General features: G+C 44.4%; 1 protein-coding gene across 1 annotated transcript in view; it reads right to left on the bottom strand.

Moving 5' to 3' along the window:
• T265_14104 (hypothetical protein) overlaps positions 1-15,527 on the bottom strand; it is a gene marked incomplete at both ends in the record, with an annotated part of 56,133 nt that overhangs the window by 14,621 nt on the left and 25,985 nt on the right. The window contains 2 exons of the mRNA XM_009172052.1: positions 9,974-10,934; positions 13,963-14,291. Of these exons, the coding sequence (XP_009170316.1) occupies positions 9,974-10,934; positions 13,963-14,291 (1,290 nt within the window). The remainder of the gene's footprint in view (positions 1-9,973; positions 10,935-13,962; positions 14,292-15,527) is intronic.

Below are 15,527 nucleotides of genomic sequence, written 5' to 3'. Positions count from 1 at the left end.
TGCAAGCCCCAGGGGAAAAAGGGTCAACTCTGTTGGGAAGAAATGTTAAAGGAACCGGTGGCTTCCCTTAACTGTAGGCCTCCTAAAATCCTTGGCCCCTGCAAGATGGATCAACCATTCCATTGCCTGTTTGGGGTGTAGATGGAACTAACAAAAACAGACATAGTGAAGAATCGTCTTGGTTCCCATTTTTTGCAGCACTTATGGGACCTGAAGTCATCCGATCGACCAGTTGCTGACCACCATGTTCATGGTCACATGACATAGGCCACACAAAGGGGCAGGAAAATTTCTGTTACGTATGACAAATTGTTCTGGCACGCCTGAGTTTATTGTTGCCAAGACAACATGTCGCGCGAAGATTTATCGGTGGAAAGTGAAGGGACGAGGAAATAGTTCGTTACCGATAAGAGATTTTTGCTGATGGGCGCGCGGTAGTTGCACACAGTGTGAAGCTGTTCCGCCACCTATGAGATCTTGAAACTACATAAACCTAGCCAGCTGGACCAAAATCGAGGAACAGAGGAAGGCAATACATACCGAAAAATGCTCAACTTCACTATGGTCAATAGTACAGCATTGTACAAAGTTGAGTATTTCGGAGATGACTCGGAGAAGGATGTTTTCAGTTCAACTACGAACGCCATTTTTTGATAATACATTTGGACAAGAAAGTCATAGCACCATGTGAAAGTATTCGATTTTCTTTATTCGAACAGACGAAACAGACGGAAGTAGCCATTCACGCCAGACTGGGTTCGGTTAATTTCTAGTCTACAGTTGGTCCTGGTAAGCAGTAGACCCAATAGGAGTTGGTCACAATGTAGACTACTTTTAATCCGGCTGTGCGTTCACCATAGCCCTACTAGAAAACTTTTGTTCGCACTACTAAACGATGACCGTTTCCAACCCATGTGCCAAATGGGCTGAATTCTTTGCGTTTGCCAGAATAGCCATAATAGCTTCCAGTTGGAAACAAAAATGATAGTTTCTTTTTCAATATTATAGTTGTATAGCACTTATCCTCGCTTCTCATTCCAACGTTAGTGTGTTAGTGCCTGATAGGTTCCAGAGCTGGCTGTGCAATCCCACAGAAATATTGCAGAGTTGTAAGTGACTCGAGGTATGACGGATATCTAACTACACATGACTTTTTGTGTTCACTTGTGTGAACATAGGATTTGGAGACCAAAAATAATGCTTTACCTATTCCCCAATCGGCGAACTGCTGCTCAACCCCTTCGCAGTTCATTGCGGATGATGGCTCCATCGCTTTATCGCAAGAGAAACCGCAAAAGACGAGGCTTGTGATGCGTCATCTCATGTACTCATAAAGTAAGAAAATGCTCAAAGTCAGTGACTTAAAAGTGGAAGTATTTTATAAAGGCATGCCAGTTATGCAGAGGTTCTTTTCACCGGTAGCCATCCAAATACGAACAAAACGTTTCAGGGTAATAATGACTAGGATATTGCCACTTCGAAAGTTTTATAAAAGAACAAGCGCATTGTTTCGGTGCTCCGTCAAATGGTTAGGAGGTAGATGGCTTCCCTTGGACCCAGCTTCATGCCCGTAGATTCGTTTTAAGGATAGCCAAGAATACCAACGATGAAACATAGCAGTACGGTACACTACAGTACAGTTGATTTAGCAAGCCCAACTCTAGTCACACATGTAGCCAAGACTTGAAATCACGGCTCCAGAATCAGAGGGTCAACCGAAACGACTTGAAATGATGTACTGGAAACCCTTGTCAGACGGTAGAAAAGCGTGTAATTTCTCGTCACAATACATTTTATGTTCCGGCAAACAAAACCTAACACTAACCACCGATGTGCCTGTCCGGATCGTTCGCTCACCTGCCGCCTATCAGTCATCGCCCGCTAGACCGACGTGTGGGTATGCACAGCGTCATGCAAGCGCTATGTTCTTATATGGCTCGACTAGCTTGGCGGCACAGGTGCAGCGTGTGTGTAGACTATCGGCTGAGGGGTTGGGGGAAGAAGGTGTACGTGTAATCCGACAGGATTTCGACCGGAGGCCGTATATCGACAATCGGCAGCCCCGAAATTGGGGTGGCGTAGTCAGTCGCCACTATCGAGCACAGTGTGTGTATGTGTGAAAACAGTCAGCCACCTGTTTTTTTGGTGCCGTGTACATAAGTCACGTCAGCATTCGTGTGGGCAACACATAATTTGGTCGATAATAAGGTGACCAATCAATCGGATCAAGAAACCAGTCAGCCCAACCCTCAACTACACAACCCACACAAATAGCGAGTTGTACGAGATCGACAACGCGGAGAATGTGAGGATCCCCTCGCCATATTCTTTTGTCCCATAGGTGCAGTTGCAACGAGAGGGATAATGCCTAGTGTGAGTACCTTTCATACATAGCTAGGTTTGGCGAATAGGATAATTCTTATTAGGACTGTTTGTCCAATGTATCTCCCTTCGTTTACCAACTGTTGTAAGTCGTTCGGGGTTGTAATTTTGTCCTCAGACCAGACTATCAGCGTGAATCATGATTAACTGGCCACTGTCGTGATCCGATCGGAGCCAGATCTGTTGATTACGCCAGACTGGTTACCCGTCCCATCCTGGCATTCGAACGCTCCGCAGCTTGCGACCACTGTCTCAACTGGTTGGCAAACTATTCGGTTCGTGGGAATATGATTAATGGTTGAAACGGATTCGGCAACAAGTATCACAAAAGTTTTGTCCATCCATTTACATAAAAAAGACTACCGAGAATCCGGCGGGTTCGGAAATGTTGCTGGAGCTTTTCGGATCTGCAGTTTATCAGCTATTTTAGTATGTTGGAAATGAACACCAGCAACAACAAGTGATCTGTCACAGAACGACCATTTTCATCGTGAGTTGTAGTTTCAACAAGCCAAAGGAAGGAAATCGCAGCGAACGAACAGTCTCGTGTACGCTGAACCTGAATGCATGATAAGACTGCTTTGACCACTCGCAACAACGGATATGTTGGTGTGCCTCAATTAGGATGTAATGTGAACACTAAGGGTAAAGTTACTATGCGCATTTAGAGAGTCATTGGCTCATGCCAGGAACGCTCTGAGAAATAACAATTTCATTAGTTCAGTACGGGAACCCTCTCATTTTCTCAGTTTTGTCAGTATTATCTTCATCTTAAATGTTGTTTGTTCTCTACTGAGAATATCCACAAGAAATTTCTGAGAGGCAGGTCTGTATTAAAGGACACTTAATAATGGGCGTCCCACACACTGAAGAAACTCGCTATCGTTGAGATGGGATATGGATAACTTTACTCGGAGTCGTTGGCGATCGGTCTATTCTTCAACAGCGTAGGGATATCAAAGGAAACATCCTTTTCTGGTTTCCAAACGGTTACATCCTGCCAAATTGACAACCGCATTATAGAGTGTCATTTTTGCTTGGATTGGTGAATAAGCGTGCATTCTCATCAAAGGTGAACACCTCCATGTAGCGAAAAATTGCAAACTGTGCTTCCTCATTGTTCCTCTTCGAGAAAATAACTTTTCTGATACATAGTATTTTAATGTGATCCGTTCTTTAGATTGTATCCGATTCAAACAAACACAGATATTTTCTGTCCCCTAGTCTTGTAGAAGAGAGAAGAGAGATAGAACAGGAGAAAGCAATCAAATTTAGTCACACAGGTTTACAATATGCTTGCTATTTAGAGGGTTGCCTAATTATGCCGCAGCAACAAAGAACTCTTAACTTCACTCCGCCTAAGTAGTTCTGCACGCTCAAGTTGCAGTTTGGAACGCGTCAGACTGCCAACTGGTCGAAACGGAACTTGCAATTTTATTGTTCTAGCGCATGCTTCAGATAGACCCATTTAGGTGGTCATTTCATCAACAAACACTCCCTTCGAGAAGAGGTATCTAGATGTCTATCGAAGGTGTTCCCTCGCGTGAGGAGGCACATCCTTGTTAAACAAGATTTGAATTCATTGTGTTCAACATTGAAACACACGTCAGTGGATGAATACAACTCTTCCGTTCGAAAGTTTCATCTGTTAAGCTTTGTTGCTTTTCATCAATGTCAAATAATTGCACAATAATAGGTTTACGTTTTTATTGATTTAGCAACAACACGATGACACAATGCCAAGTATGACTGTGTATAACAAGTAACGTATACAGAGTGGACAAAATGGTTTAATTTGGAAAAGTGAGCATGGTTGTTCTGCATTAAGAGTAATAATTCGCAAGGCATCATCCCACACAAAACCATATCAATTGTGGTCATGACGCCACCGGACGCCCTTTTTTGAAAACCGATGTCTTTATGCACTTTAGAGCAAGCAGACAGACACACACATTCATAAACAGTCGACAGTTTTGTGCTTCCAAAAAGCACGCTTGGAAATCGTCGTTGAATAACGGTGATTGGGGTATGCGCTAAGCGTTATTCGTTTAGCCGAGAGCAGTTAACCTTGTTAGAGCCTTTGGACAACGTGTGTGGCGGCAGTCAGGCACCACACGGGAGTGTTTGCACTGATAAGCGGCCAGCAACATGGCAGTGTCGACACTGTACACCTCTTCGAACTTGAACCAAATCTCGGTATCACTTTTCGGTGTTGCATGACCAAGTGACTGACCTACTAAGCCAACGGTAAACAGAACTTTGGTCCTCCACCCAAGTGGATATGTGCGACTCAGATAGGTAAGTGGTGCAGGCGTTCATCCTTGAAAAGCACCCGAACGGAATGAGTGTCACACCCGTGGTTGCTGAGTTTTTTTTCACGAACAGGATTCAATTAGTCAACGACATTCTCGATCAGTGTTCGAAACCTTAAATGAGAGATAAAATAAACAGCTCGCAACACACATGCTAGCACATACACACCCATGGAAGAAACCCGATTCGATGACGTGTCCTATTTCTACCATCTGTCCTTTGTTCTTGTTCACCAGAATCTCATAAATCTTTGCATTGTTGATTACGCCGGTTCTGATCCATTAGTGGCATTTCAACTCGGCAACCGCGAAACGCAAGTTGTTTTCAGCCTGTTAGTTAAGTAAGCGTGTGTGACCAGCAGTAGCTTCATCGTTCCGCTTTGGCGATATGAACATCATGGTGACTGGTGGTTCGGAAAGTCGTTCAATGACGGACGTAAGGAGTTCTCCGCCAGAGACCCATTACACCTAATCCTCGTAGCGGAGTTTGTTTTCCAAAAAACTAGAACATCGGGTGATCGAAACAAGCAGACTAAGATATAGAAGAAAACAGTTATCTGCGGTGAGGAATTTTCATTGCTTTTCACAACGAGACGGTTGTCAACTAGCTAATTAAGGTGCCGTTCTGTATGGTCCTTTTTAAAGTACAGTGGATTCAGTCGGTCCCGAATTTTCGGGGCCAAGAGGGAGTAGCCGAACTAGAAAACTCAGACTGCTTTCCACATACCAGTTATTTCTAAGGTCTTCCCCTCAGGATTGACTAAACTTCTGTGCGGTGATACTGGGGCGATACTAAGGTAACCTTATCCGCATGCGTCTCGGACAGTTTAGAGGACCTGAACAAATACTATGCATAATTTAGGTAACATTTCAAATTTTATACCAAGTGAACGGAGTCGAGTTTGAATACTGAGTAAGGTGAATGTGTATGAAGCTGTGTAGGTGACCCGTCAAGTCATTACAAACCAAATTAGGGACGGCTTCTCTATCGTACGGTCAAGACAGTACGGTGCAACAATTTAAAGATTGTTGACGGTCATGATCCTCGATTCGATCAAGTATGGTGGCTCTGTTCAGCCACTTTCGCTGCGATTGAGTCCACGTTGGGCATCCGGCTAAATGTTGAAGCTCTAGCATTTCTTCAGACATAGATGCATAGACCACATGGACAACATACTCCATCTTGCTTTTTGAGGCAAACCGCTCGGTGCTTGACCAGTTTCTGGAGAAACAACTGCCACAAACTTCATATGAAGTCTGAAAATGTGCAACTCACTCTTTAGCAACTCGAATCCCTTGTTGGATTTTGAAGACATGCATGGCCGAATACTTCAACCAGTTGATGATTTTGATTCTTCTGACACATGAAAATCCGATTAACTGGTTTCGGTTACAGGTGATACATGGGTGAAACGTGGTTCGGTGTCAACTCATTGCTTCAGAATTCACTCGCACCATCGTCCTCACAATAACAAATTGTGGAATGTTGCTCCCGCTTAAAAGATTTAGTATTACGTAGTTTTTGTACAAAAGCGAAATGGAGTACTGGGCCCAAACTGCAGCAGTCAAGCAACGCGAAAACAGTTGTAGAAAGTGCACACAGCTTTGCCCATAGCAGCGCTTAGTTTGAGCGAATTTGATCAGTATGTTAAAGTGCCATTTAAGTGTACCAAAAATCACCACGTATCTGTCGTTAAAAGTGAGGTTTTAATGTACAAGTATATGAAGACGGATGAGGCTTACAGTACTACCTACAGACGCAACTACTCATAAGATTGCTGAAAATGCTTCGACAGCAACCTAATGAGTAGTGTGTCACATCTATACAATGTACTACGATACAGGTACATCGTATCAACTTGGACATGTGCCAGTCTGTTGCAGCACATTCAAGTGAAGAACATCATAAACATGAGAGTCAGTCGGATCTCCTGTGAAAACCTAACTGGTATGCCAAATGAGCGCATTTCGTTTAGTGTCTTGTTCTAGTAGAATTTATATATTGGTATTTTCTGGAGATGTTGCGGTCGGTTGCTTTGCAAATGTTCGAGGTCAGCTTAGCTGGCCCTCCCAAGAGAGACCATTCCCCTGGGGGGTGAGTTCTGTGCCGGACTATGTGAAACCCTATGAAATAGGGCTTGAAAAGTCGTTTTCCTGTGTTTCCCCTCCTTGAGAGACTGGCCTTACCGAGCACCTATTCGTTCACCTATGCTACGAATTTGTTCTATCCAGACCAATTTCTGTCGCTGTTGGTGGATTCTCGTCTTAAACGGCAGTCAGCTTACGGACTGTTTTCCACGCTTCCAGTTTGATAGAAACGATAGTTATCCGAATTTCATCTTTTCTAAATCAAACCGCAGTAATTGATCGTAGAAGAATTCAGCCATAAAACCTTCATCACTACAACCAGCGTACGCTTTGTGTTGTTCACCGGCCAATCCGGTGCGTACAGATAAGCGTACACATATGGGAGCTGTCTACAAAGCAATCTGTCACTGGTAAGTCGATCAAGACCGAGTTTCCGTCAAGGCTACGGCACCTTTATTAGAATAAGGAACAATATTTCCAAAACGATTCCGCCTGACACATTCAACTTTCACAGCCTCGGTTCCGGCCACCACAGATGTTATCTCAGTCATTCTGAAGTTCACCAGCGGAGGGTTTCGCTGTTGAATTTGCCCAAAAACCCCATGCGTGAATCAGCAACCACACGCACGCACAATGCACACACACAACACATGTCGAGTCCTGACCCTGCATGCAGATTGCGCTCGTTGACCCCATACACATTGGACAGCATCAAAACACGTGCGATATGGGCCATAAATCACCATAACAGGCACTCTGAAGCGGCCGGAGGGGAAGTGAACAGTAGTCTTCCTCTTCCTTTTCCTCATCTGGACGATCTGGTCTACCGACCTACGCGAATACTGAGTAAAAGCCGCGTATAACAGATATCGTGATGATTCGCCACTGGGTACTGTAATCGCCATTTCTGTTGCAGTGTGCAGTCACATGAATTGCAATAGTATTTTACCTACTGTTTGCTGTCAGACCGATAGTGATGAAAAGCAGTGCACGAATTAAAGCATGTGAGACTCATGTGGTGCGGAAAACACCAGAATAGTGTTGGAATGAGAAAAAAGAAAATCAGCATTCCTGAAATCTGTATGTTGTGTCAACTAGGATAGTACTCGACAGTATATAACGATAACCAAGGACTCTCGTTCACTATTGGCTCACTGTAAGGGTAAAAATTCAGTTGGTCTTTGACTAGTGATTCAAAACAATCGTTCTTCCAAATGACGCAACGCTAGGTTCATGCTGTTTGGCTGCAACGATTCCAGCAGTAATATGCGGTAATCAAACTCAATGAAGAAGTGCACTTAAAGTGAAAGGGTTTTAGAAAGTGACTTTGTTTCTTTTCTCACGGTATTTTTGCGGTGAGTTTACAGGGTCTTATGGTGCATCGGGTGCATTGTTAGAGAGACCACTTCAAAGAGAACCCGCTCCCTGCGAAAGGTCTACGATGTTCTCTTCCACCGATCGCCCTTTAGTGGCCGAAAGTCATCCAGCCTTACCGTAGGCATCATTCTTTCGGCAAAACAGAGCATGACGGTTATTGAGGTGATTTTCCAGTCACTTCAGTTCCCGCTACCGAAACCCATTCCATCTTCGGGAGACCGTTTCTGGAACTATCTGCTGCACAGTTGCCTGTCTTCAGACATTGAAGCCGATCACGACAATGAGGAAGTTCACATCCTCCCCACCTATGACGAATGCATATACTCAAATACCTATTCAGCGCATCTTGGTTGTGTTCTTAGTAGGGCTGTCACTGAAAGCCCCGCATGTGCAGGTACATTTGCACCGGATTGGGTTGAATGGGGGTTGGGGGGGGGGAGAGTTTGATGAGGCGCGGTGAGGAGTGGTGAAGTGAGGTCAAGTTAAGAAAACACAGCAAGGGTGTCAGATAGTCCGATCGCAACTGCTTCGGCTGTTGATCAAAGTCGTAAGTAAGCGAACGCAGAAGCGACATGGGAAACCTAGTTTCCAGTGTACGTCAACGAGTAGATTCGACGACTTCAAACTCCTCTGTCTGCAACGGCTGCAACGGTTAGTTAGAAGTCAACCCCGGTTACGGGGTTGACTTTGCTGCACTCAGCGGCACCCGGCTGGCTAGTCAGGGGAATGTATACGTTCGCTGTGGTTGTACTTTCTCCCGGAGTGGAACAGCACGAGAAAGCCGATGTGAACATTGTGTCAGATTCGAAGTTGCAAATCACACCAAACAGATAATAATGGACAGGACAGAACTATATCACTCGAGAAAAATCGCTTCCAATTCCGGCTGTCGCCAGAAGGCCAAGAAACATAATCACTTAGCGAAACACATTCATTTGCAAACCAATTTGGTTTTGCGAGAGACTCACCTGGAACCCAGCTGAATTTCTCGTTTGTGGTGTTTCCAGGCAACTGAATGTGATGCACCAGGCCGCCTCATGTTTCAGTCGCTACGATATTCGAGAGATTCAGCTGGGTTCCTGGAGAGTCTCTCGCAAAAACAAATTTGTTTGCAAACGAGTGTTTCGCTAATTTCATGCAATTTGGTTTCAAGTAGAACATAAGGATGACGGAAACTAGGGGATCGCGTCTAACTGATAAGCTCCAAGAATGGCGAAACCGGTCGTGGGCTGTTGACGAATTTTCAGCAACCTTATGAGCAGTACATTAAGAATATACGGAATCAGTTAGTTCACTCGTGATCAAGATTTTCCTGTAATGGTAGAATTTTTAGTGATGTATTTATCGTTCACCGTTGAGAGTTTGTACCACTAGGAATTTCACAAGTTTGTAGGATTACTGGCAGAGAAAACTCGAATCCTTCGCATACAAGACCAACCAATAAATCGAAGAGTGCATTGATGAGCAGCGGTGCTTAGTGTTAGAAGTATGCATACCTTACGGATCTTAAGGCAATTTCAAACAATCTGTCAAACGTTCATGCGAACCATTTCTCGTTGCTTTAAAAAAACATCGGTGAGATGCACATTCACTTTATCGCTTCACTTCTAACATGGCCGAGCATGATGCTAAAAACAACAGTGTGCTGAGGCTTTCATACCTCCTGTGTCCAATCTCTGTGGGCGCCAACGTACGAGGTTTGAATGGCTGATTGCGGAATAAATCGTAAGCGTTAGACTACAGACCAATAAAAACGATCCAAGAAAAATCGGTATTGTACCAGAGAGCAGACAAACAAATTTGTGAGTACTTACACTCAATAATCTTCCAAATTCTTCCTGTGATTTTACTGATTCACATGTGCGACGGCTCTCGTTCTCCTCTTCACTGTTAGTGGCGAACATGTGCATGTCTGACATAGTTGATTGCACCAACCGACGTGCATGCATCAAGTAGTGAAGCAGGCTACGTAGTTTACGTTCTTCTACCCTTGTCCACGTGGATAAATGTAGAGCGTGTGGATCTGATGCATCGACGGGTTCGGGAATTTTGGACCCTGTTGCCGCTGTACTGATGGCATCTGATGAATCTGATGAGTCTGAATCCGTGTCAACACAAATCAGGTGCTCGTCGTTTCGGTGTAAGGGACTGGCCCACAGCGGAGGCAGCAAATCCAACAAAGTTGAATAGGAGTTGGGTTCAATGTGACAGCCTCCTGGGGCCAGACAACTGAACGTAGGGAAAAACGGATGATGTAACAAGGTGGGCTGTTGTAACACTTCATTCGTGCCACTACTGCCGGCTCCTGAGTCGGGCGTTTGCCAGCCGCCACTCATCTCCGGAACAGCGTTAGAGTGGTGGCCAGAAGATTTTGTAGAGTTACGGGCCGGACTGAAGGGCAGTAAAGTAATGCCTGCAGGTTTGCTTAGTAAAGATCCAGAGCCAGCACAGCTTCCCAAAGAGGTTTGTTCACAATGAGCTGCGGTGGTGAGCGCCGCACTGTGGCCTAGTCGACCAAGACTGACATACCAGGAGTTGGCGTACAGACTGGTGTTAGTAAGGCTATGGGTAGACGGAATATTGGGACACGGTGGGGAGTTGATGGTTGAGAATATGCCTGGACTCAGTGGTGCTTGCGGAGGACGAGAAAACGCGCGCGAAAGTGAAGGTAAACCGCCATTTGTGGAGGAGGTGATAGGGTAGATTCTCTCCGGATTTGTGTCTGTCAGATCGTAGCGGTCCAATAAGGAATGTGCAACTAGCTCAGCTTGATGTCTACAAAAATAAATAGTGACATGAAATGTGAAAAAGTCGGATGTTGAACATCGTTCAAACAACTGAAAGGAATCGAATTGGTGCTGTTAGCCTGGGCTAAATTAAGCTACCATCGCCCGCGTTCAAGATAAAATGATGCACTACGGTTACCTTATTTGGTTTTGTGGTGATGTAACGTTGGAAATATTGGCAGTGGGTGTTGCGTGAACACACCGTTATAAAAGAGCTAAGTCGAGTGAGTTTCTTCATAGGGAGCTATCAAGTCATTAGATGAGTCTTGGTGAAAAACGTTGAATGGTAAAATTATTAAAACAATCCCTGAATGCGCTTAGAGTGTGGACGTTGTTAGTTTGTTGTGGCATATTTGAGGTTGACATATTTGGGCATACAACTAAAGATCGATCGCTCTAATTCAAGGAAAATAAACGCAGTTTATTTGGAAAAGTAAGGACCGGTCGCCGATTGAGTCTAGGAGTTTACGAAAGTAAAAAGCCTCATGAGTGAATAAACGCTGGGTAGATGGATGAAGCGTAGACTTGACCGAAACTCAAGTGTGACATCTATAGATGTGTTGAGAGCAAGATTCAGGAAGAAAAGATCAACAAGTGGAAAAGGTGGTAAAGATGAAAAGCATCAAATTTTGAACTCCAGTCCATCGTCTTCAAATACAGCTGCCATATTGTTTGCGGTTTGTTCACTCTATTCAGGTTTGCTAGCTCCTGAATTATCGTGTTGATAGTACGAGCAGGTGTGGAAATGCCAAACAAGGGTCCGTCATCTGGATGAAAGTGAAAATCAAAAAGACGGGAAGGCGCGCAAAGCTATCCCATCCTCGCTCGGAATCACCAACAGTTCGCACTTTGAACTTTGAACTCGTACCTCTCAAATAAAATCTCAAAATAACTTTGAACTCGTACCCTCTCAAATAGTAGTTAAATCTCAAAATATTTGGCCATTAGCAGTTGATCAACACTGTGTAAACTTGCACTGATACTGGATACAGGGCCATTCCATTAGAAAGGTTAGGTGTTCAAACCGGGAGGTCACGCGCTTCTGACTCCCAGAAATTTCGTGAGATGCGTACCTCTGATGATTCCTAATAAGGGCAGTGTTTCTCGGCTTCCCAACATAAGTTAGCTTTGCTTACGGGACAGTATTTTAAAAATTCTCCAGTCTCCTCACACTACCAACAACCCGAAAGGTTGTGCTGGTAAATAATGAGATTCGTTCAGAGTGATTAGAAATTGAATATTTGTCAATTGCTTTTTACTCGACGTTGTAACACTCCGTACACTCATGAAATGCATGCAGTTTCAGGTGAATTCGATTTTAACGGAAGACGAAGGTAAATCTAGTAGAATCACTAGTTAATGGCATTCTTCCACAACTAAGTGTGCTGCACAAAGTCCACCTCAGGTTTCAATCAGTACGATATTCTTACAGTATATTTTCCTGACAGAACAATACACATAAGGTTGCTGAAAACCATCTGACAATCCATGACCTGTTTTGTCCCTATTGGGCTCATGAAGTAGGCGCACTGCCCAATTTTCCGTTAGCCTTATATATTATTCGAACTCAAGTTTGGGGCATTTGGTGAAATACACTCATTTGCACAGTACTTGGTTTGAACAGAAGATTCAACTAAATTCCAGCATCATCCCTCCTCAACTGAGTGTGCCACGCAAGGGCTGCCCCACTTGAGTCTCCTGTTTGCGAATTCCCAACGATTTGGGTATAAGTAGAACATAAGGTTGAGGGAGACTCGGAGACTGCCCTCTACCTGATGAGCCCCGAAAGGGTTAGACGGGTCTTGGACTGTCGAAGCATCTTCAACGTTCCGTCAGGAAAATTCCTTACGCTCATTAGTGGAAGATGCTTCTTACCGCTAGTGGATCCCCAGTCTCCGCAGAGTTTTGTATTCTGCATGCACCGTGAAACTCAACCACACAATAACTTAGTTGTTTGTGATTTATAAGCCTTGGGACTCGCCTGACCAGTAATGAGCACAAACAAAACAGTTGGTGGGCACGGCCAACTGATTAAATACGTTGCATTCAATATACATTAGCCGATCCTTGATAGGTAAACCCCATTTGAAAAACTACCTTTTTCTGTGTGACAAATGCTACGCCAACACTTTCTCAAAAACTCGTTGTACCTCGCTGTCGTCATAAAACCGGAGAATTGATGCCCCTTTACACTACCACAAGTCCTATTTCAAACAGACCTGAAAAATCCGCTATTATAGCTGCTAAGCGCGAGATATAATTTGCGAATAAGAAGCCGGGGCACACACGAGAAGAGACGAGGACCTGAGACCGAAGGTGATCCGCTGGACACGAAATTTTATATGTTGGGTGAATACATTGATATTTGGGCTCCCGCACGATTATGTTGGGAACCACGCTGTCGAACTTCGCATACGATTCGGCAGATACTTATCTGATGTAATAGCTGCTCATGACAGGGTTTTGTTTGGCTAAAAACAAAATTATAAGGGGCTAACAACTAGAGTGTCTGTTCTAACCCAGCTCTAAGTGTTCATCTCAGAAGGGGACGAGATGGCCAAAGTGGTTAGAGCGCGAATTTACTGATCGGAAGGTCCGTGGTTCAAACTCGACCTCTGCCTCTCGATTTTCCCTGTCCAGGCTTGGGAAACCTGGCAGTATCCCAGCCCTCTTGCAAACTTAGCCTGGCATGGCAGTTAGGCACACAAAAGATACTACAGCTGAACGATTTCTTTCTTTTTCTTTCATCCCAGAAGTTAGGTTTCGAGGGTGAACAGGAAGACAATTCGTTCGTTAAAACAAGTTATGAGACCGATTGAAAAAGCTACACTTCGTTTATTATGCACAAAATTTCACCGGCGTTCGCCGGAAATTGAGGAGAAAATTGCTGAACTGAGTAAGGTTGCGGTGTTGAAAAGCATTCGCACATCATAATTCCCGTGACCTTTAAATTTGCCAACCAAACAATTCAAATCAATTCATCAAAACCGTTTTCTCCTGTGTGATTTGTCGCTTACCTGTAAAGCTTAAGGTTTTTTAGTGTGAGGTGAACACCAGATAATCCAACGGATGAGATATCATTGCTCTCGGTGCCAAAGGAACCAGGAACGGCGTACACAGCATAAGGGTGATATGGAGAGGTGGATGAGAGTGAGGGAGTTGTAGTCGAAGGCATCTGGTTGATCGATTTACTGATTCCATTCGAACTACCACCAGAAGCTTTCATGTGGCGCCCCGGAAACGATGACGATGAGGTAGAAGAGGATAATGTGGAGCAGCCGCGGCCCGAGATGAGCATCTTACGATTCTGGCGGTACAGCACGATCGCCAGTTCAGTACAATATAACTGAAATAGGAAAAGAATAAGCAAGCCTATTGCCTTGCGAACAACGGCTGAAAAAATAAGGGCTTGTGGAAACAGAAGAAACGGTAAATAAACAGTAAAAGTCCACTACATAGTTGCACGCTAGTAGATAGTGATTTCGCAGCCTAAAAAGTTGACAGTAATGCACCTGTGACATTTAAGGGACGTTGAAACAAACGCCAGAGGTAAGAAATTCACCTCGTGTAAATAAGCACCATTTTTTCTGTTTCGTCTAACAGTAGTCTTTGTTTCAAGCATTGGTATGTCCCGTGCAGATTAAGTCGGGCATATCCAGGCTGAAGCTTTCCTACTTAGAATTCCTCTTGCACCCTAGTGCTAGGAATATATGGTCACAGATCTCAAGGATCTCAATGACGCAAAATGTCACGATGCAACCCATCCGACTGCTTACACAACAAAACGGAGCTTAAGTAATAAAAAACGCTATTCCCAAAAGAAATTTAACTAGAATTGGAAAAAATCCACGGGAAAACGGTCAGGGGACAGGACGGGGTGCCAACGCTGGTGTTAAGGTTAAGTATTACGCCTCAGCATTCCCCGTTTCACTATATCATTCACTCAGTTTTACCTTGGAGCAATAATGTATTGTTGATAAGCGGAGAATCGCTAGAATGACCACAGTACCCAAGGCTTGTATGTTTGGTGACCCACCGAAGTGACGTCCAATTTCGTGCATTTCTGTTTTGTTGCGAGTGCTACAGCGACTACTCACTGGGTAATTCTGGTGATGTGCATCATTGGGAGTACTCGATTCGGAGATCTAGCCATATGCGGTAGCCTGATTCATCACAAACTTCTGAAGAATCTAGATGTCGAGACAAAGTACTTCCGGGTCGGATTCGTGGACTTTAGCAGTGCCTTTCGAATCAGTCGATCGAAAACTGTTGCTGTGCAAATCTTTGGGAGTGGCATCGACAGACCCTTTCTATCTCTCCTACACAAATGCTTAACGACTCAAAGATGTACGCTGATATTAACGGGAGGTTGTTGAAGGTATGCGCTAATGAATTTCGCTTGTCCCAAGGAGCCGTCTCATCACCGTTCCCGTGTGCTTTCTATGCAGACTCTGCTAAACTGGGCAAACAGTTTACTCACTATGCGGACGACATAGCGGTTGGCAGAGTATGTTCTGTGTTACTGGAAGTCTACTAGGTTGGGCGGAGCACTGAAGTCGCATGTCCTTGGACGTCTTGGCCT

This window comes from Opisthorchis viverrini, assembly GCF_000715545.1.
Source record: "Opisthorchis viverrini unplaced genomic scaffold opera_v5_143, whole genome shotgun sequence".
NCBI lineage: Eukaryota > Metazoa > Platyhelminthes > Trematoda > Opisthorchiida > Opisthorchiidae > Opisthorchis > Opisthorchis viverrini.
This window is presented reverse-complemented; position numbering and strand designations above follow the sequence as displayed.